The sequence below is a fragment of the Poecilia reticulata genome, chromosome 16 (assembly GCF_904066995.2).
Source record: "Poecilia reticulata chromosome 16, P_reticulata-male-v2, whole genome shotgun sequence".
Lineage (NCBI taxonomy): Eukaryota > Metazoa > Chordata > Actinopteri > Cyprinodontiformes > Poeciliidae > Poecilia > Poecilia reticulata.
In genome coordinates this window covers 24,046,391-24,074,322 of record NC_088845.1, presented here as the reverse complement: position 1 = coordinate 24,074,322, position 27,932 = coordinate 24,046,391, and the positions used below count along the sequence as shown (strand labels likewise).

Below are 27,932 nucleotides of genomic sequence, written 5' to 3'. Positions count from 1 at the left end.
GGTCGGACATGTGCTCACCAGGGAGTCAGCAACATACACACACACACACGCGCGCAAACCCCCCCACACACACACACACGACACAGCGGAGCTGCGTTGTGATGTGTTGCTCCTTCACGGCTCAGTCATGCATAAAATCCAGTAACTGTTTGCTTTGTGTGACAGTTTGTGTCACTGCCTCTGAGCCTTTTTCCCACTGTGAGAGCTGCTCCACTGTACTAAGTGTGTCAACAACACCAGCTGAGAGGCAGCCTTCAGTCCACACGCACAACTCAAGACTAATCCTTCAAAGAACGAAGGGAGAAACTATGGGAAAGAGCAGTCGGAAAGGGCAGTGGACATACAGAGGCAGCGTGTGGGATGCAGATAGGCAGAAGTGAGAGGATCAAGGAGTTGAACGGGGACGTGGTCACCATTAACGCTGCGTGATCAGAGGAAAAAAAGACAGGAAGAAGTGATATTATGAGAAAGAGAAATATTCACATTTTTCAAAGACTTTCCCATATCACAGACTCTGACACACAGCTCACTATCATCCGCATCCCAACAGCTGCACACATTTGCTGAAAGAGGTTCCCTGGGCAAGGCCTTTGATCAACTGTGTATATGTATATATGTGTGTGTGTGTGTGTGTGCGCGCGTGTGTGTGTGTGTGTTATGCTGTGTCAGTGAGACAAGAGAAGAGATTTTACACATTGTTCCATGCCTTGATATCTGTGTACACAAGCGCAGAATGTTTTCTGCTCCAGATCATAATGCAAACAGGCAAAAAAATTTAACATATTTTCCGCACTATATATATATCTATATATAGACCTATCTATATATAGATATTTATGTCAGATTTTAGATTCTTTTGTGTTTGAAACTTTCCATCACTCAGATTTCCATGTCATCTGTCAGAGGCAGTCGGGCAACAGTCCCACTGGTAAAGTGTGTAGACTGAGTCAGGCTTTGATGCTGCGGCATTTCAATCATCGCAGCCACAAGCATGCCAACACAGATTGTACAAGTTTTCTGATCTTAAGTATGCTATTTTGAATGAGACACTCAGGAAGGGTCCAACACAGAGCAGCTGCTTCTTGTGTTTTAAACCCTTTCACTGGTTAGTTGTGTGTGAGCGCTCATTGTAAAAATACTACTCTAAAAAACATCCAAATGTTTGCATAATCAAATATTTCTGTTTCAAATCCATTTTTTTTCTTTTAGTGTAGGAAGTCTTTTCTACATGTACTGAATCCTGTTAATAACGTCCCTCTGAACGTTCAGCATGCCTGTGCGTGAACGCGTGCGCACGTGTGTGTGTGATCTGAGGAACACTCAGGTAATGGATTAATATCAGAGTTGGCTCAGGCCTCACGTTGCTCTGCAGTGACAGCCTGTCATTATCAACAACACCGATGGCTCACACATGCACAAACTCACACACAATCACACGAACACACACTATCCCATGCCTCACATACGTATACACAGAAAGTCTCCCTTTGTCTTCCATTTCTGTCGCTTACGTCTATGTTTCCCCGTCTTTGAACTTGCTCGATGCGCTTTCGCGCAGCAAGACTGACGCTAAAACTAGACGACCTCTGTGTCGAAAGAGCCTAGCTTCACTCAAAGATCAAGACAAAGTCTTTCCAACACTGTTGTCATGTTTACTTCCGACAGACTTCACTTAATACTTTGCCTTGGGCCAAAGCAGGGATGGATGTTTCATCAGTGCCAGACACTCATTAATCCTCACACTTGCCTTCCTCCCTGCCAGAGCTGGTCATCGTATTGAGCCATTTAGCCAGTATTGAGCTGTATAATTGGACAGGGGAGGCCGATATGAGATGTTTTAGGAAGTTAAAGAGTGACAAAACGCTCCGGCAAGGATTAAACTTTGCGTGTCCGGTTTTGATTCCACATAGCCACAAGGCATGGCAACAATATTTTGAAATATGTCAGGCTATTGAATTTTCTTTTTTATTAATCAGTGCTTATTAAAAATGACAAAAAAAAGTTTTTTGTTTTCTTTTTACATTTGAATTAAGGACCAACACCCGATGGTGAAAACTATTGAACAAAAAATGCTCAACAAGTAACTTTTGTCTCAACTTAAAAAGTGAATGGATGCTTTCAATTATTACAATTGAATTGTTCAGCTGTTCAGATAAAAGGAAAAACTTTATAAATGCTTTGAATTTGCTTCAATTGCCAAACCATGTCTAAATGCAATGTTTCTGACCATGATACTAACATGATAAAAGAATGATCACATTCCGATGTATTGCACTTTCAAAACCTTATTTGTCATTTTGACGCTTCAATGCATGTTTTTCTAAAGACCCCAAAAGATATGCAGTTAATGGTGTGCAAACATGACCTAAAAGTGATAAAATTGCAATCAAATCCATGGATGTTTGTGGTTGTACCGTGTTATTAAGCTGAAAGGGTGTGAATTCTTTAGTAAGGGACTGGAAATGGTGTTGTGATTCGTGCAAGTTTCTGTGGTAAAACGCAGTTCCATCTAGGCCTGTTAATCTGTTTGCCTCATATCCTGCCTTCTTAATTTGATGTGCTTCCTGCTGAATCAAGCAAATGGAGTGGTACAGGAAATGATAACTAAGCAGGATGAGTTTGGTAGAAGGAGGATGTTTGATTAGGTAGAAATGGGCTACATTCTTAAAACCCAAATGAGCCGTGCGCAGACTTGACGGCGCACCAAAAATAAATTGGCCAGAAATTAAAATGCACCTTTCTCATTTGTTCTTCTCCCCTGTTTTCTGCAGCAGTCGTATGCTCCTCCTCAGCCCATGGCTCCACCAAGTCCAGGCACAACCGGAGGAGGGGGTGGAGGTCATGGAGGTGGGCTGGTGGAGCAACTTAGTAAGACCAACTTGTACATCAGGGGGCTGCCACCTGCCACCACAGACCAGGACCTCATCAAACTCTGTCAGCCGTAAGTTTCGTCCTCTTCCATTCTGTTTTGACTCGCTACCAGCTTCGCAGTTCACTTCATTACCGCTCAGCTCAGTTCTCACTGGTTTAATTAGTGTTGTGTGAGTCCAACAGCAGCATCTAATGAGCAACAGCAGTGTGCTGTTGACCTATGGGTTCCTTTTGGCTTCCTCTGGGAAAAAGAAATGCACACAACCCACATGGGCCTAACCCTTCCTCTCCTTTCTGGACTGTGTCACATGCTCACATGGGGAGAGAAAAATAAACACCCGTCTGTCTTTCAACAGAAGTTTTAAACCTCCCAGATTTTCCAAGTCAATTCTAAGGCAGTGATAGTAAGTAAATCAGTAATACAGTTTGCATGCATTCATTGCTCCTTAGTAACAGCTTTGGAACAAGCTGATTCTTTGACCCACAAAACAAAATTTTAACATAGACATTTATATGTTTATTAGTAGAGTTGTTTTCTTTTGTTAAACATTTTATTTCCTTTTTTATATTAAAAATGGATCATCTTCTAAAACACTGCCATGGTTATAATACAGAAAGTATTATTAAAAAAGTAGAAAGGCAATAAGAGATTTCTGATTATTTTAGTTGTAATTCAGTAATCATGAGTATGTTTAATACTGACACCACTTATCAATAAAAGTTGCTATCCACTGATTGGCTTCAAGTTAAAAATAAGAGTAGATTTTAATTAAGATAAAGCTTTTGAAACCAATGCTTGCTATACTATAGGCCATGCACATACTATGCATTGGGAAAGTATTAATAAAGCTTCACCTTGCTCACATTTTGTATTACAGCCTTACTCCTCTTATTACTCTTATTAAAATAATGTCTTTTCTCAAAATTCTCCACACAAATAAGCTGATTTGACAATGTGGAAGAATGTTTTTGAGATTTTTGCAAATTTATAAAAAAAAAAAAAAAAAAAACTAAACAAGAAACCCCATTTATCTAAGTATTCACAGCCTTTGCTTAATAGTTTGTTGATCCACGTTTGGCATCAGTTACAGCCATAAGTCTTTTTCAAAATGGTGTCACAAGCTTAGCATGCTTATCTTTAGGTAGTTTCATCCATTCTCTTCTGCAGTTCTTTTCCAGCTCCATCCAGTTGGATGGGAGCCCGCGCTGTGCAGCCATTTCCAGATTCTCTCCCTGGCAACTCCAGGACATTCACAGAGTGCTTTGGGTCATTGTCCTGTTGAAAAATGAACCGTCACCCCGGTCTGAGGTCAAGATGATCAGTGGAAACAGCTCCGTTTTAAGCTAAGAATAAGGCTGTAACATAACAAAATGGACAAAAAGGGAAGTACTGTGAATACTTTGTCTGTGAAAACACTGCACAAGTACTAGCAGAGATAATATATCCTGTTAACTTTATATTCCTCTGACCTCCAAATGCTGCCGCGGGCTCAGCAGATGGAACACGGCATTACAGAACAATGAAGCTTATGGAGAAACAAGAAGTCTCACTTTGACTAAAACTCTGTGTCCGACACAATTTTTGGCTAGAACAGGTTGGCGCGTCCTTTAATGAAGTAACTGGAGGTGGGCACAGTACTCAGTAAGAGTACTTACTTACTGAGTAAGTAAGTAAGTAAGTACTTACTCAGTACTTACTTACTGAGTAAGTAAGTACAACTTGAACATAATATTACTCAACAGGAATTAAAAGTAGAGCACAGTTGAAACCTCTTCTAGAAGTGCTTTTCTTCTTCTTCTTCTTTTTTTCAAAAAGTTTCTCAGCTGAATGTAAGAAGTAAATGTACCTGGTTAATACTCACCTCTGATAGGCTCTCTCACTGCTCCTGTGTGTGTCAGCTGCAGTTCAAGTCAGCTGTATGTCAATGTAGCCCTGCAGGCATTCTGGGGAAATTGAGTGAAAAATAGGGGCCAATAAAAGCTGCATTAGGGGCCAAGTCAGCTTGCCAAGTGGCCAGTAACATTTAGAAAAGGTCAGAGTGGCAGAGGGTTGTCAGTGGGGGCTACTGGACAGCAGTGAAAGCATTGGGGACCTAATACACTCTCCAGCTTTCAGAAATAGACAAAGTGGCAGTTTCCTGTCACTCGGTGACATGACGGGTTTTGCGTATGCGTGCAGAAACCAGTTCATAGACGTTTTTTCATAGGCGCACACTGATACAGTAAGTTAATAGAAGAATATTTCACCGATAACACACAGACACATTCGCAAATTCCTTCTCTGGCCTCAATGTCATCCTCATCCTCAGCTACCAGGCTCGGGTTGTTTGTGGGCACATCCGCCCCCTTCCATCCTTCGCTCCGAGTTTCCCTTCTTCCCCTGCTCCCTCTCTCTGTCTTCGTGCCAGTTCTCAGAGTGTCAGTGAAAAGTGCTGTTGTCAGCTGACATTTCCAATCACTCCCCCGGTCGCCAAAACTATGGACACACTTTTAACGTCTGGGGACAGAGCAGAACGTGAGCAGAATCTGAAGCGAGGAACAAGGGCAATTTCACTCACACTCTCCGGCTTTAACTCACACTTGTTGTCTGTCTCCCTCCCTCACACTTGTCACATCTATCTATCTATCTATCTATCTATCTATCTATCTATCTATCTATCTATCTATCTATCTATCTATCTATCTATCTATCTATCTATCTGCAAAATAGCATGACAAATCACAGAATTATAGTTTTATCGATTTAGTTTAGGGACTTTGTCCTGCTGGAAGGCAAACCTCTGTCTGGTTCTTAATAGCTTTGCAGCCTCAAACGGGTTTTCTTTTTAGCAATTCTTCTACAGACTGTTTGCCATTGATCCATTTTCTTATAAACATTGTTGTTTGAGCGGGAAAATCCTAGTAATAAATATTAACGTCTGCTTTGGAAGAACAAAGACGTCGGCAGACTAAAGACAGAAAACGTGTGTGAATGAGAGGTAGAAGGTTTCCCTTCTTGAACGAGTGAATGCGTTTAAGTAATCGTGGTCGGTCAAGAGAAGTGAAGAAAAAAAGATAGTTCAGGAAGAGTGGAAAACAAAATAAGTGAAGATGTTAGTGAATCCTGCTTTTGTCTTTGGTTTAGAGATGGTGGCCGTTTCAATGCGGGAGATGTAAATATTATTTGTTGGAAGTGACCAATATGGACAGGGATGAAAATGAGGATATGAGTGGGATAGCAGAGGTTGGAGACTCTAAAAAGAGGAAGGGAAACAAAACATGTTTCTGAAAACAATTCAAAAACAATACAAAACACCATAGACTACCTGGAATAGGCAGTCTCTTGCTCGAAAATCCTTAATTCATCTCTCAAAAGTAAACATCTGTGTCAGAGAACATGTTAATATGTCAGAATGACAAGTCTTTGTTGTGCGGTATACGCATAAGAGAGTCAGATTGCTTAGTCATATTGTCGAAATAACTGACATATTAACTGTTGTAAACTGTGATTAAAGTTTTGATGACAAGTATTGTAAATTGCAATTACTGGTGATCAATGTCAAGAGACTGGACAAGACTCACATTTACGCTTTCATTATAATATGTTGACAGACCGTTTCATTGTAATACAGAAAGGAAAAGGCAGCACTGCAGAGCACAAGGACGAAATGCTCAGAAATGGGAAGATAAGACAACACATGCTCCGCTGTTTGAACTACAGAGCCGTCTTCCTGTTCTTTCCCTCACTATGCTGAAGACGATTCCCCATTGGAGTGAAAGAATGAAGATCAGGGTGAGAGGAACTCCATCAGCATCTTGTTGCGGGTCGCAAACCACATCTTGGTGATTTTTAAACGATGGAAACCGGCATATGCCCTCTGCCTCTTCTGCCTCTTCTGCCTCTTCCTCTGTTTCGACTTCTTCTCTATGGCTGTTGACTCCGTCCAAGTCCTTGTCTTTCCATTGCCAGAAATGTAACATTGTGCTGTGCTCTGGCTATATGTGATTAATCCCTGTGAATTCCTGGCTTTCCCCTGTGAAATTCCAGTTTAAACAAAAGCATTTTTCCCCCCATGCAATTGTTTATTGTATAACGTCCTTAAAGCATTTGACCACCTACCCTACTGCCAACTCTAGTCCACATCACTGCACTCAAAACCCTTCCAGCTTATGATTAAAACTTCACAGAGAACTCTTTTTAGTGCTTAAACTCAACGTTTCGGTGAAATTAAGCCGTCTTCTAAACTCCGAGTAAATTGCTTTCTCGTCCTGGAATCAGTCCGAGGTTTCCGATGCTTTAAAAGCGCCTGAAGATGTTAAACTGCATATGGCAACAGATTCAAAGACTTGTGAAAAAGCTACACTTTCTCTGTCCTCCCTCTGTGTTTGTCTGTTTGAGTCTAACTAGCGGCGAGGCAGAAAAATGAGAGAAACGTAAGAGACAAGACAGCTGCATCGAATCCTCAATTAGGAGCTACCTCACACAGAGACCAAGCTGTGTGCGGATGCTGACGCATGCGTGCTAACACGCAGCTTAATGCACAGAGTGCACACAATTCGCAAACATCCAGGATTTGCACATTACATTTGATGTACACAAAGACGTCTTGGGGAGAAGCAGAAGTGAAGGTTGTGTGTGTGTGTGTGTGTGTGTGTTGATGGGAGTGGCGTTTCAGAGGACATCAAACGTTGAGAATCCACTGGCTGTTGACGTTGTTCCACCAGGGAATGAAAACATGGATCTGAAGCTGTGAGGGCCCTCTGAGAACTGTCATTAACGCTTCACTGAAACACACACTCAGAGCCATGGTGTGCACAGATTTTGTCAAGCCTGCCACAAACGAGCACGCTATGTTTTGTACCGACATACCTCCTTAAATCTTAGCAGTGGAGAAAAAAAAATGGCAATTTTTCCAGTTTTAGCGTTGACTCTACCTGGAAAGCATTCCTTTCTGTATGGATTTCAATTTTCTCTTTCTTCAATTTTAGGACTCGGTTCTTGCTAAGAGGAATGTCGTGCTGAAATCCGTCAGCCTTGGCCCGTAGCTACGCAGCCTTGACCGATCTCTTGACAAGGCATCCTTTCTTGGCTCCGTAGTGTTTGGTGAAGCCAATACAGACTTTGAAGCAAAAGAATTTCGAGCTAGGAAAGCGATTGCCTTTTTGTGAAGAGAAGGAGATATACCGACCGGACTGGCCTCTGGTCAAGAGGAAAATCTTTGGGCCTAGAATTTCACAATATTTTACTGCGAAGACTTTTCTTGGGGGAACATTAAAAGTAATGGAACGAGGACACACTGACCCGAACCATCTGTCTCTGGTTGTCTGTTATTGGTGCGTTTTCTGTATTCCAGCAGGTTTTTATGAGTAGCTCACCTTACTGGCTTTAGGTAAAATGCAGGTTGATGTTTTTTCAAGTTACGGCAGGTGACTGCCAGAGTGAAGGGAAAAGTTCCAGTTGGGTTGAGAACAGGACATTCTGCACTCTTCTCGCTGAACTTATTTCATGCTCTTTTCAGTCACATTACTTCATAATGTGATCTATTATCAATGGTTTTTTCAATTTCACTTCGCAACAGCAGATTTGTTTCGTCGTCTAGATCAGAAAGAATATTTACCACAGAATCAAGTCCAGAATGACACACCATTTTTAATGTTTGTTTTTTTTTTTTTTAATAAGGCTATGGTGTATTTGACTCTTTTTCTCCCCACTTTATGTTTCAAAAGACAAAGATTATAATATTTTTTACGCATTCCAATTTAACGATAACACTCACAAAGGCATTATTTATTTGTCATGTTTTTTAACATGGCTCTTTTTGACTCAAGTTTGAATTTGTAAGTTCAAATACAGTTTTCTATCAGTGCTGCTAAAATTGTTTTTGATTTGTGTTGACGTCTTGTTGTCTTGTGCTGCTAATCCCCAATTCAAACTGCAGCTTATGTGTACAACTGAAAAGACTTTCTTTCTTTCAACCAAAAAATTACCAAAATTAACTAGAAATTTCTGCCAGTCAGAATCAGTGGATCTGTAAACACACCACAATATTAAGAAAAGCCAAAGACTAAGAATTGTTCCAGAATCAGAAATTTGACTTGCAAAAAAGCTGTGATTTTTTTTTTCTCTTTTTTTTTTCGTCTGCCAATTTCGAGATTATAAGCTTCTCATCTGTCATGTTGCGTCTGATTAAAGCCTTTTAGTGCTTTTATTCTTTCTTTATCTGGAAAGTCTCCTGTCCCAGTAGGTTTGATGCGAGGCTGTCAGGCAGCTAGTCTAAATTCCTCTCACTGTCAGAAGCCGTCGGCTGACAGAGAATCTCTTGGTGGTGACAACTAAATGATCTCTTCTTTATTAAACACCTCTTGCTATCTCTCCATCTCTCCCTGACTACTGCTCTTCTTCCTCGCCTTTAGTATCTCATTTAATCATTTGACTGACTACTCTCCTTCCCTATTCCTCATTCATCAGCCTTTCACTCCCCTTTTTTGCTTTTTTTCCCCCCCAGCTGCTCTGCTCGGAGCCTCCTGTGTTGTATCTTTATCGAATCCTTTCTATCTGCACAGCTTTTTTTTTTTTTTTTCTATAAAAGCGAAGAGGGAATATAGTTCCCTCTCTCACCTGGAGCCATCAGTCAGCCAGCAGCTCGTCAGTCTCTCAGGCTGCTTGACAGCCAACTAATCACTCATTGTGCAGTTTTGTGAACACATTAATTAAGAATGTCTCATCCACAAAGCAAGAAAGTGATCCCAGCTGATCTCAGTGATCCAAGTATTCTGTCTTACTATTTTTCCAACCCCCGCCGTCACTTCTTTGTTATCCCCCATCTTCTTACCTCCTTCAGTTTGGGGCTATATTTATTTATTTTTTAAAAATTTTTTTTTACCACTTCCCTTACTGCTGAAAGATTGGTTTGATAGGAAACACTGTTAACTTCTTCATACCCTGATACGCAGGAGCTGGAGAGCAGCTGGGACAAGGGGAAAATAAGCAAGAGCGATAGTGTTGGAGGTGTCAAATAAAGAGAGGATGGCTGTCTTGACATAAAAACTAGCGGAGAGAACAGACAGGAAGAAGCAAAGAGGTTGTCCAATCACCTTATGGACCTTCTGGGGATCAGTTCATAAATGTCTGGTTATTATAGTCATTTATTAACCAGTGCTGTCAAAGTTGTGAATTCTACTTGTTCTAAAAGTTCAAGAACAGCAGCGTATGCAGTTGGAAACCATTCATTTATAGGCACCGTTAAGACACAGCTTTATATTTTCACTGTGTGACATTATATTGGATGACATGTTTTCTTTTTTAGGTAAGTCAGAATTACCAAATGTATTTTTATTTGCTAAACCTTTCCTGCATTAAGCTGAAGGAAACTCTAACTCACTCACTAATGGATGTTTTGGACTCTCTAACTCTGTTACTGTGGTGGATTATGGACAAATGGTAATATGAAAAGGGCTTTCCCTTAGAGATAGGGTGAGAAGCTCGATCATCCGGGAGGTACTCAGAGTAGAGCCGCTGCTCCTCCACGTCGAGAGGAGCCAGTTGAGGTGGCTCGGGCATCTGGTAAGGATGCCTCCTGGACGCCTTCCTGGTGAGGTGTACCGGGCACGTCCCATTGGCAGGAGGCCTCGGGGAAGACCCAGGACACTCTGGAGGGACTATGTCTCTCGGCTGGCCTGGGAACGCCTTGGTATTCCCCTGGAGGAGCTGGAAGAAGTGGCTGGGGAGAGGGAAGTCTGGGCCTCCCTTCTGAAGCTGCTGCCCCCGCGACCCGACTCCGGATAAGCGGCAGAAAATGGATGGATGGATGGATGGATGGATGGATGGATGGATGGATGGATGGATGGATGGATGGATGGATGGATGGATGGATGGATGGATGGATGGATGGATGGATGGATGGATGGATGGATGGATGGATGGATGGATGGATGGATGGGTAATATGAAAATGCAAAGTTAACAGCTATAAATCTAATACTTTGGACACAACTGGTTCTTCCAAACAGACATTGACTGTAAGAACATCCAAATTAGTTAGAAAGTAACTTAAGGACACCAAAGTCAATGTTTTGGAGTGGATGTTACAAAGCCCTGATCTCGCTCCTGTAACAAGAAAACCTGCAAAGTTGACACAGGAGGAATTTACCAAAATTCCAATAGACTCTGCAGAAGGATCCCCCAAACTTTGTTTAACCTGACATAAATTCAGGCATCAAAAGTCAAATGTGTGAAAGTAAAATAGACAAAAACACCAGCTTTCCTTCTTCATAAACTTGAATTTTAATTTGACTGACAGAAAGTTTATTTACTAGCGTTCTGCCTGTGCTCTACGCAGCTCTCCCTTAAACTGCAAGCAGTTTGGGGTGATGTGAAGGCAGCACACAGAGCAGGTTACATCGAGCACACAGAGAGGAAGTTACAGCATCCAATGCAATCTGAATTTCATCGTGACATTCATTGTAACGAGTGACTGTTAGGCAAAAGAAAAAAGATGAGATCAACAAAACAATGTGCAAGACCTATGAAACAGTTTTTCCACCATTACCCACAACAACAATGTGGGTAATGGTGTTTTTTTTTATTTATTAATTTCTTTTTTTTTTTTTTATTTAGACGTGCTGTAGTTTTTTTTTTTTTTTATTTAAACGTGCTGTACTTGGAATTAAATCAGGTCTTCCCTGCTTACTAGAGTTATAAGGAGGCTAGGAAGCTGATCAAAAATGTTTCACAAGTCTTTCTTTCTCTTTTATAGATATGGGAAGATTGTGTCAACAAAGGCCATCTTGGACAAAAACACTAATCAGTGCAAAGGTGAGTGAGCATCAGTAGACTGATTTTCTAGTGAGCATTATTTGTAGCCTTGAATAGACCTGAAAAACCTGAATGCTGATACTGGATTTGAGTCTGTAAAAAAAAAAAAAAAAAAAAAAAAAAATCAATAAAAATGCAGGTTGTTTGGCGGCATAAAGGCAGACTAATCAATGTGTTTTTCTGGGAAGGTATATTTTTCATTAATCCCTTCCTTTTGCACTTTTTGCATCTCTTAATCAATCACGGCCTAAAAGTTACTGCAAAAAAAAAAAAAAGTCTGCTTGGTTGTATTTAAGTTTTGAAGAAAAGTTAGGATCGTATTAGATTTCCAGCACAGCAGTGCTGACTGCCATAGAATCCATGTTACCCACTAATCTAAACAATGGAGTAAGAGCATAATACTTGATTAAAGCCAGTGTGTGATTTCTAGTCCGCTGCCTGATGATGCTCAAAGTTAAGCAGCGTTTGAAAGGAAGATGTGGGCATTGTTGTCACAGGCCAAATCAAAATGAAGGACATAAAATAGCCACAATGTGTTTTCAATAGTCAGTGAGTGTCTATTGAGAAACGTCTGTCTGATTGTTAAAGTGGTCTGAACAAAGCACTAATCAGAGGGATTGTTGTCATCTGCTTTTGAAGAGGCACCCGTGAGCATGTGTTCACCATGATTACAGCTCATCTGCTGGGGCTGTTCTCAGAGGTGCATCAATATGCTTTAGGACAACATCATGGATGCCCTGTAATCAGAGTGTTCGGTTTCGGCGACAGGAAATCCCTCTGTAATTGGCTCTGACGGCATTTCTAAAGCTCTAAATTCTTACACTTTTGGTGATTCCCAAAAGTGCAAGTTGTAACTTTACACCTCGCTTATCATTCCATCTTTAATATAAGTAACTAAAGGTTGTCAGTGCCATGTGGACATACAGATGCTTTAAAAAAAATAGAAAACATTAAAAATGATTTTATTTCAGTAAATCAATTTAAAAACTGAAACTTAGTTGCTTAACATCCATTACATGCATTGTGTTGGATTTTGAATGCTGCTTGTTTTCCTGTTACTTCAGATGATTATTGGTGCTAAAATGTATTTACATTCTGTAGTTGGTCATTAGCATGAGTTACTGCATCGTTCCATAGATTAGATTAGTCTGTGCCACTACTTTTAAGGAGGTGCTAAGAAAATTTAGGTTGCTTTAACAACAGCCTTCAGTTTATCTTCAGAGTTGGGTCTGGTGTCGCTCCTCTTCATCTTAACTATACCCTTATATATTCTTTGTGGTTCTTAAGTCACGCAAGTTTGCTTTGCTGTCAGACTGAGTAATATAATGATGACTAAAGCAGGTATTAATACCTGCTTTAGTTCACTCGTAATCAAATTTAGCATTGCTATGAAGCTTGTCAACAAAAGAAAGCATGAAGCTCTCTAAAATGTTGTAAAGTTTGGACATCATAAAATACACACAATTTATTCTGTACATGCTCACTCTTCTTTCAGATTTTGAAACTTTCCTTTCCAAATGAGATACAAAATTTACTTTCATCTGAAAAGAGCCTACTAGACCCATAGCAACTCCCCAATCCATGTTCTCATAAGTAAAGGCTTTTATGACATTATTCAGGAGTGGCTTAGCACAAGACTTTAAATAGCTGCAGCCTGCACATTTTTTTCAGCTACATGTTTTTCTTCCACCTAACTTTCCAGTATTATTGTTTCTTGGACTCACTCGTCTCCAGTCATTTTTATTTTACTTAGTAAAAAAACTTACTTGGTTAAAAAAATGACAATTGTCTTATTGACTTTTGCTAAGCATTTTCCTACTTCATTTAAAGTGCTCAGTCTTTTTGTTTGGATGATTTTGCAAATCTTCCCCTCAAATCTAATTAAAATGGGTTTTGTGGTTACAGTGAAACCTTTTGTGAGATCACTCCAATTTGGACCAAAATAGGGCAGAGAGTCCTATAAAACCCACAGATGATTATCACTTGCTTTTACTACTAATTTTCTCAACTAATTATATTTTCCACTTCAGTTGCCTTTCACAATTTTGTATCTTTTTCCATTTACGCTTGCCATTTACGGTTTCCTTAGTTACGCACTTCTGTACATTCTTGGAAGTATTTGTTTATGATCACATTACATTAAATTCTGAAAAATATAAGCAAAACCCAGATACATTTTGGTCTAAATTATGTGTGTGGGGTGAGATTATTTTCATAACTGAACCATGGCAGGATAACAAGTTTTGATAGCTCAGTGCCGGCCCTGAGATCCAAAACTGTAAAAACAAAAGAAATTCAAAGTTCATATTCACCAACTTCTAGAACTACACCAAGGAAAATAATATTCCCCCTCTTCATCAGCTTATCCCGCTTAAATGACTGTGAAGGGGTTTTAATAGTCCAGTCATCTAATCCAGCTTCAGCCAAACTATAGCTGTCAGCCAGAAGGTCTCAAATTTAACTTAGGATTAGTCAGGTACACAGTGGAGTCCACATTCAGCTCTGTGGCTGCATGATTCTCAATCATGTGGTTGTGAAACAAGTCCAAATCAAAACCCCTGCAGCATCGTTCCCGACAGCTAGTTTGAACGGTTTCGTTGTTGTTTTGAAAACGCGGCACAGTGAATCACCACCTAACTTCTCCGTTTTGTCCTCATCTGTCCAAACAATGTTGTTTCAAACCTCTTGTGGTTTGCTCCTTTTTGCAAGTTTGCAAAGAAAATTTCACATAGAGAAAATAAGCTTTTCACTCCCACCCTATTAAAAGCCACCAGCAACAACTGAAATTGTATTTATGCTGTTGAATAAATATTGTTTAATATGCTTACGCCCTTCCTTTAAGACATTTCTCCCCCTTACTGTTTTTTCACAGCCCCATGTGAGCCTTCGTAAGTAGGGTGGGGTCCTGAGTGCAGCTCTGTTGTTTGGTCATTTTTCTGAACATTTCATGGTGTGACCTCATGGGAAACTAGACATCCGTTCCTGAGAAGACTGTCCACTGCCTGAAATTGTTTCCTCTCATAAGTCATCGTTATCTTTGTTTCTGTCACAACTTAAAGTATTTAGAGAAGGGCCAGAGTGTTCCCAAAACGGGAGAAAAGGAATTGAATTGTTTCATTTGAATTATTTTATTAAAGGACAATGCATTGGACACTTCTATTTAAAAATAATGGTACATGTTGTGCTTTCAATTTTTTTCCCCAAGTACTATGAAAGTATTTGTAACTCTTCAAGCAAAGGTTTAAATAGAAAACTTAATGAAGCTATTATGTTGTGTTTTCCTGACAATTGGAGTCATCTGCAGGTTAGTTTATGGACGGCCCTGGGAATAGTTGTGGTTTTTATTCTTGCTTGCTTTTATTCCTGGTTCCAAGATTACAACTAATCAAAGTGTACAGCTTACAAAAATATTAAAAACGAACAAATTAATACAGTTTTCGTAAAATAGTTTAAAACTGAGGAAAATATGTACATTTAGTTGTTTTTTTTTGCCTTGAAGCATTATTGAAATTACTTTTCTAATGAAGTCAGACTCTTGAAAATGTGACTTATCAAATATGTCGAACTAAACAAAATATAAAAAATATATATATTTTTTTCTAAAGCAATATTAGCTGAAGGTATTTTTTAGCACTATATCACTTATCTCAAGATCAGACATTATTTTGGGATTGTACCCTTACTGTACTCTCCATACATTTTAAGAAATGATAAAAAAAACAAAAAAAATCCCATCACATTCCTAAAAATAATGGCCAAAAGTGATTTTGTCCAAACAAAATTGACTTTAGCCATTATTTTATGAAAGTGGTGAAATGTTACCGCATAAGATGAAGCTGCACTTTTAATTATATTTCCATGCTCCACTTAGATAGAATCTAACAGCTGTGGCAGGAGCAACATAGGCACATTTTTCAGACTGTAACTCTCTTAAGCAATTTCACCGCTCATGGTGTGGACTTCATACATCTCTTAGCCAGTTGTTAACTCACAATGAAGGAGTTTCATTATCAGTTGGCCATTAGAGTGCTGTACAACCGGATAAGTGTTGGTTTGATTGCAAAGGCATTCAGTGGGGACAAGATAATTGCTTAGCGTGACTAAGAGCGTACAAATTGGCTCGGAGAGTTCTCTTGCAAAGAGAGGGATGGATGGGCGGATGTAGCGAGTGGCGGCAGGAGGGGGTAAAAATAACCTGAGGCTGACAGAAAAGGAAGGCGACCCTTTGAAACTGATGATTTAGCAGACAGCCTCATCTTTTCAGGAAGGCTGGTGAGGGAGGAAACAGAGGGTGGGTTTTGTTTTGGAGACACAGAGGTAATGAAATCAAGCCATCTGGCCCGGATGATCCCCTCGCATGTCGCATGCTCCCGTCATTTGAAAGCATTTTTCAGAGCCGAACTGAGTCGATTCATTATTTCCTTCATGAAAAGTGAGACTTCTCATGGAAGCACTGTCGAGGTATTACTTCTGCTGGCAAAAGAATAAAAGTAAACAAACAATAAAAATGGTTTTAATTAGGCAAGCAGCAGTGTTTGCTAAAAAAAAAAAAAACTACATTGTGAAGATTTTCTTACACTTTGCTTGTGGTTTGCAGCAACTTTGCAATGACAGTTTTCTCGTTAGCAGCGTGGGAGCTGTGATGGAGCGAGCGGGCACAGAGCACAGGATGGAGGGAGGGAGAGGAAACCACTTTAGATACGAAAGGATTTCCATTTCCCAGAGACAAGCAGCCTCCCTCTCAGTGTCTCCTGCCCACATCTTGCTCTCTGCTTGTCCCCAACCGTCTCCTTCTCTACTTGGTTGGCCTGTGCCTTTGTGCCCAGGCCAGGAAATCTGAATGCTCAGGAGATTGCATGGGACCTACAGTGATGTTTATGTGTCTGTCTGTCGGGTCTCTTTGCATGGAACACTACGTGAGATGAGTTAGGAGGGTATATTTTGATGTGTAGAATACAGTATTTCTTTGGTTTTTTTCTTACAACAATGTCATGATTTAGATTATGAGGGAAGAACTAAAATCAATGATTATGTGAATAAATGCAAAATGTAGTTTTCAAAAAATTATTTCATTAAATAACGTTAAAAAAAAGCTACTGTAAAATGACCAACTCTATTTGAATAAAATATCTCCATTGTTAAATCTAAAATATAGTTTTAATTTAGTACATTGTTTAATTGATTTCACAGGTCACACACAGCCACAATGTCTTCCAAAAATGTTCATATAAGCAATCACTTTAATGGATCACTTCTAATAAAACAAAGTAGGATAAAAGATTTCAAATATGACATATAGACTTACAAGACTACAGAAAAATCTTCAGGAATTTGTGTGTCCGGTTAGATGTGGTGTAAAATTAACGTAGCACATGTTTGTGGTTAAAAACTACATGCATACAGTTAAACCTAAGAGTATGTAATAGTACATACTCTTAGTATTACTGCTGCTTCACGGTCTCAACACCATGTTGGAACCAGGAAGTTTGCTCTCTACCAGGGAAAAGGAAATTTTCATCAAACCTTCAATCTGATTGATGCTTTGGCATGACCTTAAATAGATAGTTTATAAACCTTCCACTGTGACCAAATTAAAACAATTTTGCAAAGAAGAGTTGGACAAAATCCACCCAAAGTGGCGTAAAAGTTACATTGTTATTGTAAATGCGTAACGACAGTTTGGCACAACCACTCGATAGGTTTTGAGGCTCATTACTTTTCCACTTGATCATGTTGCTTGGGACAGCTTCTTTTTCATCAATACTTCATATTGTGTGCTCTCAGGAAAGGGTAACTCAGGAAAACCAGAAGAAATATGTAAGGGTTTGTGCACTTTTTTTATTGGCTCTGCATGTTGAGTTCAGATTCGCTGAGTTGTCCATCATCACAGAAGATGAGCATCTGCTCCCAGATTTAGCAAGTGTCCATCTGGATTAAAGGGCCTTGAGCAAGACAATGAATCTCCAGCAGCTCCTGGGGTCTGTTCTGTTTCTGACACTTGACCCACGACCTCAATAAAGCCACAGACAAAAACCTTTTCATAAGAGAGTGATGAATGGACTTTGAGCTAGCGGTTAACTCAGTTCAAGGCTATTTAGCACCACCAAACATGTCAGGGAGACGGACACTTAGACATTAAATTTCCTCCTAAGAAATATTAATATCACTTGGGTTTATGTGTAACATTTTGTGTCCGACCCAACTAGATCAAGTGCTGTAAAAAGCGCAGCCAGCCTCAGATGTCTTTAGAATAACTTAAAACCTTCAGGGTGAAACTAGATTACATGCCAACATCTACAGTGACTCAATATTTTATTTAGGGAGCATGTACCAGACGCCTGAGACATGGATTCAATTTTCTGGAACTGTAATACAGAGAAGGCATTTGATATTGGTATATCACTGTAAACAGACCTGCTCCCAGAAGTGGTTCCTGGTTACACTGCAGATTAAATCTGCAGCGTCTAGTTTCATGGCCGTGAAGTTCATGTGCTGTAATCACTGCTGTGTTTTCAGTCTACCGGCACCTTCACTTCTGGCTAATGAAAAAGGAACGGCTCACCCGCTGTAGTTACCGCGTTCAGATTATTCAAGGAATACTCAGTGCTAAACACCTCAGTTTTAAAGCTATTCACATCTACCCTGCCTTCTTTAGAGAGATACGTCATAGTATCGGTGAAACTGAAATTCTAAATGAGATGAGATCAAGCAGACATATTTTGAATTATCAGACAATGATTTTGCTCTGGCCAGCTGCAACTCAAGGGCAATGAAACAGAGTGTAATAGTTGAATTTCAGGAATATGTTGTGGACTTTTCTATGTTTATCCGAGTCATAAATTTTCCATATCCGTTATTGTGTGTTGTTGTTTCCACTGTTAATACTATTGATTCGTTTTTCATTAGTTACACTGCCTTGTTAAAAAGCAATTTCTTTTTCAGCTGTGAGCTAATGCAACAAAATGGGTTTGCACTTATTTAAAAGCAGTTTACTGCATTCACTTTCTTAAACTGATGTTTCAGGTGTGAATCCAGAGGGAAAAACTGACAGCAAAAATTGAAGGCTCTTAAAATCAAAAATGCAGTTCAACTATTTACAAAATATAAGTTATGTCACTATATAAATATTTGACTTGTTGTGTAGCATCACTTGAATATGTAATTAGAAAGTTAAACATTTCTTTTTTTTGTGTTTTTTTAATAACTCTAGGACAACCTAACTCAAACAGCTGACATGAAATATTCATACCTAACTCAAAAATGCTGGTGATAATAAGTAGAGATGTACTGAGCAGAATAAATAATCATTATATATCTTTTATCTGTCAATTTGCTTTTTTTTCAGGAACTATAATCAGCAGCAAAATTCATTATTTTGCTTTCTCTGTTAATTTAAAATAAAATTATCTGTGATGTAAAATATGCCTGCATGCTTTATTTAAAAAAAAAAACAACAAAAAAACATTTTCTCATAAGCAACTGAAAGTTACAGACCTGGCTCACCAAGCCTCATCAACAAATATTATGCAATCCCTCAGGTTATGGAACAATCCATATAAATATTAGACAGTCTCCACATCATGAATAATCAATCACTCATTAGCGGCGACGTCACACTGTGTGAGTTGGCTCTATAGCTTTAAACTATCTTCAGCATCTTTTATTATTAGTTACTGTGGTTACCACGCTTATTCGATGCAAGCCGTTTGCATTACCATGGTTGCGTCAGACCCTTACCTTAATTGTGAGATTGTCAAAACTCGGCCAACATTTCCAAATTCAGCATTCTCAGTAACAGGTTGAACTTGACTCGTCAAAAGAATAGAACAGAGCATTGTTACCGTTGGTCCTTTTAGCTTCCTGTTTTCTGATGGAGTCTCATAGCTCTGTATGAATAAATAGCTGACATCACTCAAAGTACATTTTCATTCCGAGAAGTTTGTTTGTTGAACCTTTTCTTACTTTATTTTTCAACACCTTATTTATTCTTAAAAACTCATTTTGTGTGTAAAATAGTCTGATTCTGTTCAACACCAGATTTCTCAGTACTTGTATATTAATTAAGCTGTGCCAAATTAGAAAGTAGAACTTCATATCCCAGTGTGTGGTTTTTGAAACTTATTTGTTCCTGTCCAGTGACCTGTCCAGATTGTACCCGACCTCTCACCTTTTGACCTCTAGAGATGGGCACCATCTTGTCCTTCAAGGACAAACAGGCATAGGCACCGGATGAACGGATTATTTAGAAAAGAGGTTTAAAGGTTTTGCAGACTTGTAAACAGCTATTTATTGAATCGTGTCTGTTTTTGTTTTAATAGAAACTTTAAAGCTTTCCTGCTCTAAATTTTTAATTAGCCATTATTTTTTTAATCATTCAGGCATATTCATTTCACCGATTTTCAAGCAGAGAACTATATCCAGGCTACACAGGAATAAATCAGCCTGGCATGCATATTATGTGATTAATCAATCAAGTCTCTGTGTTTAAACAGTAAGTTATCTGTCAGAGTAAGAAATGCCAACATTTTCTAAATCCGGTGGAATAAAATAAGGACATTTTATCAAGGTGATAAATACTGTATGCATTGATATCTTCGTAAGATGGGCATTTGTCGCTCTTGCACTAAAATTGATAAATAAGCAGCATTGTAACTCTTGTGCACATAAACCATATTTTAAAAAATCTTGCTTCCCTTATATCTCTGCATTTGTTCTTGTCTTTACAAGTCAGAGTAAATTGCATATGCATTTTGTATGTTTATGTATCCTCTTTTCTGAGGTTGCGTAACCCTATTTTGGCTAAATTCTGGTTTTCTCATTAGCCAGCGTATAAATGTTTGCGTGCTCAGGGCAGATCTTGCTGTGAAAGCAGCTTGCTGCCTTTGGACAATTAAAAAAAGAGGGGAAAAAAATCTGCTGCTTATCAGCAAAACAGAGCGCGGCTCCAAATTTGGGAGAAGGAAGAAAGGAAGAAAGACGGGAGCAGATGTTGCGAGTGAAATGTTTGTCTATGGGTGAATGTGCAAGAGATTCTAAGCACATTTTTTATTAAAAATTGTAGCAAGTCATACTGTAAACATCAGGTTTGCATACTTCTTTTCGGATTCAGCCCAGACAGAGCTTTTGTTCTTTCCGAGTGTTGATGTTTTGCCCTCATCCGTGGGGCATAAGTTTCTCGTAATTTGCTCATATTTTCGACACACAAGCGCATGCAATCTGTCCGTTACGTTTCAGAGAGACTGAGGACGGCCTATCTGTTTGTTGACATCTCCTCCCAGCTTTCAGCCATGTGACCTAGTAAAGCAGGACGTGCACTATTTCTGAAAGTGGAGATTTATGAGTGCGTTCGGACCTTTTGTCCTCCAGATCTTCCTGTAGGGCCCAACCCATGTCCCCCGGGCCCCAGCGCTCTAACAGATGCACGGACACTAACAGAGACTAAATAAATAAATAAATAAATAATGCGCTCTGTTTAAAAAGAAAAAAAAAACAAACAGGAAATATATGAAGTGCAGAAATAGAACGGCATTCCATGAAATGCAGTCTGATAATAATGTTAGCATATGACAAAATGTAAATCATATAGCTAAACATTGATAAGGATGCACAACCCCCCCAAAAAACAGAAGCTTGTTGAAATTTGAATCCCCAATCAAACATCCTAGGCTAAAATCTAAATCAGCCAATTTGAAGTTTTCATGAAATATGTGACCTGAGTTGATTTTGACACATTAAGTCATTTTACAGCTTGCTGAAGACAAAATATGATCTCTTTTCTAAGCAAAATTGTGCTTGCTTGCCAACATATTTGAGAATTCTCTCTGCTCCCAGCTTTTTGTTTTCGTTCTTTTTGTTCTGTTTTGTCCTGTTTTGTCCTACAACTACTTGCCTTTCCCATCACTTGTTTCATTTTTTTGGTTTTCTTTTTCATTCTTACCTCTCTTGTTTGGTTTTCTGTGTGCAGGCTATGGCTTTGTGGACTTTGACAGCCCTGCGGCAGCCCAGAAGGCTGTGGCCTCGCTCAAAGCCAGTGGAGTCCAGGCACAGATGGCGAAGGTAAGGTTCATCTCACTCCGCTCCCTCTGGTCTGATGAACTTCTGGGTGTGATGTGTTGTTTTGGTATTTAGAGATTTTGATAAAACTAAGGAGAGTTTGTGTTTATGGATGTAGAAGACTACCTAAAATATACAATAGAGGACAAACATTTCTACAGTGATTTTTGGACTTTCAGTATGTTATGGTTACTTATATTGGACTGACTGATACCATTGCCATTCAGTTAAATAGCATACTGAGCAACTGGTGAATTTTGTAATTAATATTTTCTTGTTGACATTATTCAAGAATTTTACAAGACAGTAAAATTGGGAGCCATCCTTCATCCTATAGCCTCTTTATTTTTTTCTCCTACGTACATCAGCTTTCCTATGTAGTATTCCTATTTCTTCAGTTTTAATTAGAAATTAAAACTGAATTTGTATGCCTCTTGAGCCTTTCCGCATTTTGCGAAATTAAAACTAAAAACATGTATTTTATTTGGAAGAGAAGCATAACGTTGTGCCTGTTTCTGAAGAAAAATGAAAAACAGCAAAAAAAAGTTTGTTCTCAGTCAGATTGGTTGAAGAGCATCTGTGATTATCAGTGTTTAAATATTGCCCCAAATTAGCAATTGTATTCACGCCATAAAAGAAGAACATCTCCACAGCATGACGCTGTCACCAACTTGTTTCAAAATGGGAGTGGTGTGTTCAGTAACAGACTCACTTCTTGCCACTTTTCTGTGAAGATCCAATTTGTGGAAGACTAATGGTTGTTGTGTTGGCATATTCTCCCAACTTAGTGGTGGATCTCTGCTTCTTTAATCTCATGTGTGTCATATGCCATACACACACAAAAATGCTATTATTTTCCTTCTACTTCACCGTTATGTCCTATTTTGACGTAGAATCTCAATAAAACACACTGAAGTTTATAATCTTAATTAAACAAAATGTAAACAGAGGTGAAAAGACATGATGCAATGTAAATGGAACTTAAGTTACTTTATTGTTCTTTGCACATAAGTCTTAAGCAAACTCACTAATCTCAAAAGTGGTGGAACTGTTGATGGCCGTCTGATGGCCACTGAGCCACAGATCTAAAGCATTTTTCAAATAAACTCCTGTTGAGCAATGTCAGATTCTCTTATGACACCCTCAAAGACAATACATTTTACCCACAAGTCATTATGGTGTCATTAGCAAGACCGAATCACTTCTTCTAATCATTATGGTCCACTTGAAAATCATCGAGTTATTAAAGAAATATTGGGTCCTAAAGATTTTTTTTTAAATCTGTCAAACACCTCCTGCATAGATATGGTCAAATCTGCCTCTCAGGTCTATGGTGATAGCTTCAAAATACAAAGCTTAGAACTTTCACACAGCAGTTAGCTGTGCAGTATTAGTGGCTGACATTTTGTGAGTTCCTAAAGAGTGAAGAAAAAAGTATAGGTAAGAAATGGATAGATAGCTGTGTACCAATAAACATAAATGGGTGGTGTTAAAAAGTTTTTTTTTTCTTTTAGGGGTGACTTTTAAGAATTCAAATAGTTGCTACAGTAAAAAAAAAATGAAAGGAACTATAGAAGTTTTTTTTTTTAAATATGGGGTGTTTCCCCAAAACATCTAGTAGTAACGCAGAGCAGCTGTACATTAGTGGAAGCCTTGTATTGGTGTCGTGATAATATGGATGATTTCCATGTTCTAGCATTATCCCTTGCATTTATACGGCTCCTCTCATTATCCACTGGCACCCAATTTAGGAAGTGGTTAAAATATGACACTGATAAATGGGACGTTCCTTCAGAAAAGCATGATGGCTGATGGTTTTTATATCACCACCTGAAGGAAGTTTCAATAGACACTGGAAGAGGTTGGGTAATCCAAGAAAATTAAATTCAGCGTAAATTGCCTGTAACTTTATTGCCGCATACTTCCCTTTCTGAGGCAGAAGAGTACAATTAAGATGGGCCAGTCTTCAGGCAGCTGGAGCATCCCACTGAATTAAACAGCAGCAAACCTCTAGGCCACCTTTGCCATTTCCTTCCATTAAACCTCTTTTCATTAGCCTCCCATCTCTCATTTTGTTCCTAAAGGATTTCGGAGCGCGAGCATTAGCAGCAGAGGGGTTGTGATGTGTTTAGTGGGTGTTCTAGGAAGAAGACCCCTACAACGCCTCAGGGATTAGGCTTTCCAGAGAGATGGAATAGAGGGCGAAAAGTCAATTCCAAATGAAATTACACATACTTCTTACTGTGTCACGAGCTAATTATGGAGAAAGCCACTCATTTCCCACCTAGTTTTGTTGCAGTGTGCAGCTAGCTGACTCAAATGCGGCTCCAGTGTGTAGCATTTTGTGCTGGTGCACTAATTGGGTTTTGCTGAATCTTGATTTTAATTAAACTGCGGGGAAAAATGCTTATTATTTCTTTAAATTGTCTTCATTAGACATAGTCTGATGTGAGATTGTGAGAGCAAAAATGCTGAAATGTTGAGATTTTTTTTTTTTAACTTTAGCTGGGCATGGTGTGGCACTGTGTCAGAGCAGGTCCATCATATTCAGGTTGTAGTCCTTAATCAATGTACTACTACAGAACTGGGCTCTTTACTGCTTGTCTTTGGCCTCTCTTTCTGCTCTTCTTCCTGTCACATTACTAATGAAAAACGTCCATTTCACAACAAAATCTAAAAAAAACAATGCCTGCCATGAACTTGTTGTACCTGCTTTTATTTAAAACAGAAAACCAAAATGATTCACAGAGCTGCTAGATGATTAGTGCAGTCAAATTAATGCTGTCTGCAATCTTTAGCTATTTTTTTTATTATTAGTAACTTGTTAATTAGTGGAGTTATCTGCATGGGTCAGATGTCTTCATAGCTGTTCTAATTGTAGCTTGCCAATTTTAAAAACAGGTTTATCCTAATAGCTGTGATGGATGATGCTCCTTTACTTTACTTATGATGTCTTATGTTTTTCACGACCAGAAATGTCTCTGACAGCAGAATTTCTGTTATTTATAAGCAATGAAAAATGATTGAAAGCCAAATAAGCCAAACAACACAACAGATCAACTGATCAGCCATTTAATTTTTGACATTAGTCAATAAGTATCTTCCTCACTTGTTCAATTTATTCAGACTGGACAAAGGATGAGATTTGTGAAAACTGCAAATACGATCAGGAAGACTGTAAAACAACATGCTCCGATACAAACATTCCCTGAAGTTCTTTTAGTTCTGGGTTGGTTTGATATTTCCGACTTTGCGACTGGAAATGCTGAACCTGAGCTAAAGGTTCATTCTCAGTCTCAGGAGGTTCTGCTTCTGAGAGAAATCTCTGGACTGTAAAGGTTGTGCTGGAACTGGGGAAACTTTGAGGCTCTAAAAGACAGGAGGTCACCCTGAGGTAGTTTTCACTGAAGAATGTGCAGATAGTTTATTGACAGATTTATCCAAATTTAAACAACTGATTCAGTTTCAAATCAGCATCCATAGAGAGTAAAGCACATATTTGTTGCTGTTTTTACTGTCATTTCACTAAGGAGGTTCAGCTAGAACCAGGCCGTTTCCGTCTTGTTCCCATATGCGTTCATATGTGAACACAACATTTAGCACAAATACGTTTTATTTATTCTCCAGTTAAATTTAAGAGTTCTTCTTTTTCTTAGATCTTAAAGTCTAAGAATATCATGATGTGTTCCTTGTTGGAATTGGTTGTGTACTGACAACATTTAGGTAAGCAGATCCATCTTTGAAAAAAGTTTCAGATTTTAAAAGACAAATGACAGGATATAAACTGCAAGATTTTCTTTTATTTTTCTTACTTATGAAAATTTCTTTCCTCATTTAGGTCGACCTCCAAATAGACTGGACAAATGTGGCATGAAGATGAAGCAGAGGGATATGAAATTATATTGGTTTAATGAGTTGTAGGTTATGATAGGAGGGTCAAACTATCATATTTTTAGAGGTTAAGCCTACACTTAAACCTTTGTTATCAATGTGGCTTGCTTCCTGCTGCTTGTCTCAAAAAAAAAAAAAAACAGCAATTCAAACATGCTTCAAGATCCTTCGTTGCTTACAGAATATTTGCAGCTCTACAGACATTTTCATACATTAAAACATTATCCAAGGACTCCATCATGACAGCATAGCCCAGGAGAGAAAAATGGCTTGGTCCTCTCAAACATAGACACCTGATAGCTGAATGAAGGTGCCTATGTTTCTAGTGACCTAGAGACTCAATATCTCATGCATAGCTAAAAAAAATGAGTCTTGTATAACTGATCTAAGAAAGTGGGAAAATTACAAGATGGACGGTTGTGCAATGTAGTGCTCAAGCTTATGCAGGAATATGAAAAGAAATTATTAGTTGAATAAAAAAATGTGGAATCTTTCTGTTGCTTATATAAGTTTAGGTGATTTATTTTTACTGTTTTTTTATATTTGTAAATAGCTTCTGCTGTTAACATTTGCATGTCTTTGTTTCTTTAGCTATTTCCTAATTGCTTTTGCCTTTCCTTCTTTGATTTTGTTGTTTTACTGCTGCACGCATTGCGCTGCTTAAAAGATTAAAGAGCTGCTATTTGCCATAAAACGCTATGCGTTCTAAATTTCTTGTCAGTGTTATAAAACCTCTTCAGTGTTTCTAGTATTAAAGGTCCTTAATCATAAGACTCAAGCTGAGTCTTAAATCCCCTCCTACATAAATATACCCGTCCTCTGGCAACTATTTGGATACGTGAACACATTTGACCATGCGTCTAAATTTGTCCAAGCTGTTTGTACTGTAAGAACACCCCCAAAAAAGGAGACCGAGTTTCTTCTCAGGCACCCAGAACTGGTGCAAGTGGAAAAGATGAATTGTGTTCTTGTGGGTGTGTGTGTGTGAGTGAGTGTATGTAAAAGTCATGATTTATTTTACAAGTTAGCATATGATCATCTCATCACTCATAATTCTTTTTTTTCCTCCTATTCTGTTGTTCATGCACAAACTATTTGATAACTTTTTAAAAACAGATGCTCTCACACACATGTTGTAATGCTATCATCAACCAAAAAGAAAACTGAAAAGTCAAATTTGATTATAAGTCACTGTTAGCCATTAATACTATCAATTCAGTACAGTTGGATGTTTAACTCAAAACATCCAAAATTAACTGAATAGCTGCCAAATACTGAATTTATATTGGAGAAAAGACTCACTCAGTTAATGTCCATCCATGCATTGTCTGTACCCTCTTATCTTTGAAAGAGACCCATTCAAGTACTGAGCAGAGGAATAGGGCAAATCAATGCATGGGTGTGTCGTAACGTTCTTCAACTGAATAGTAAGAGAACTGAAGTTATCGTTTTTGTGGGGTACATTTGTATTAAAAAGGAACTACGAAGAGTTAGCATGAAGCTTCAGCTATTACAGCTAGAAACTATTGATCAGGCGCAAAATAAGAATTCTGCTTCCAGCTGGAAGGAGTTTGTTTGTGCGTGCCATTAAAACCAGCCTTAGTTATTTTTTTGTGAGCTGAGCTTCAGACATGAGTTGTTATACTGTAATTAAGTAAGTAACTGTCAAAAAACAAAGCAAAGCAAAACGAAAATCACTCAACCTACGAAAGGTCTTGGCTGACTTCTAATTAATTCATGGGTCCTGTCCCATGAATGCACAAATGCACAAAGTTATTTGATAACTGATGAGACGTTTACGCAGCCTTGCGTAAACAGTCAATAAATTTGCCCAGTTGCCCAACTTTAATGCATAGTCAAGTTTAAGGAGTATTACCATTATAAATCCTCACAAACCTTTCATTGTCTATGTCCACATGTGTGCCCACACACAAGCCAGCAGGAAACGCTCCTGCTTTTCTCTGTGAAATATCTGACGTTTGCCACCAGAAACTTTAGTTGCCCCTAAAAAGTACTGGTAAATGATGTCAAAGTGAACTGCACTGCAGTTAGAAAGGGGCAAAAATGTGAGCTCCATTTGTGAATTCATTGATTTGACGATGTTTATGTGCAACACTGGATAGATACATGGTCATATGCCCTTTTATTTTCTTTAGTATGACTTACTGAAACTGTGGGGTACTTTTGTATTAAGTACACCAAATTGTCCCTATGTTAGAAGCTTGTTGTTCAATAAAAGTAAAGAACAATTAGAAAAATGTTTCATTTGTTTTGAGCAACATCTTTTTTTAAGTGATTTGTAGGAACAATAATCTTGCTTTCCT

At 38.7% G+C, this 27,932-nt stretch overlaps 1 protein-coding gene across 3 annotated transcripts in view; it reads left to right on the top strand.

Annotated features, from left to right (window-relative positions):
• The window catches only part of LOC103478357 (RNA-binding motif, single-stranded-interacting protein 3), a 149,767-nt gene that overhangs the window by 39,561 nt on the left and 82,274 nt on the right, over positions 1-27,932 (top strand). For all 3 annotated transcript variants that reach the window (XM_017309584.2, XM_008432132.3, XM_008432138.3), the window contains exons 2-4: positions 2,772-2,941; positions 11,606-11,664; positions 21,629-21,720. In XM_017309584.2, coding sequence (XP_017165073.1) covers positions 2,772-2,941; positions 11,606-11,664; positions 21,629-21,720 — 321 coding nt within the window. The remainder of the gene's footprint in view (positions 1-2,771; positions 2,942-11,605; positions 11,665-21,628; positions 21,721-27,932) is intronic.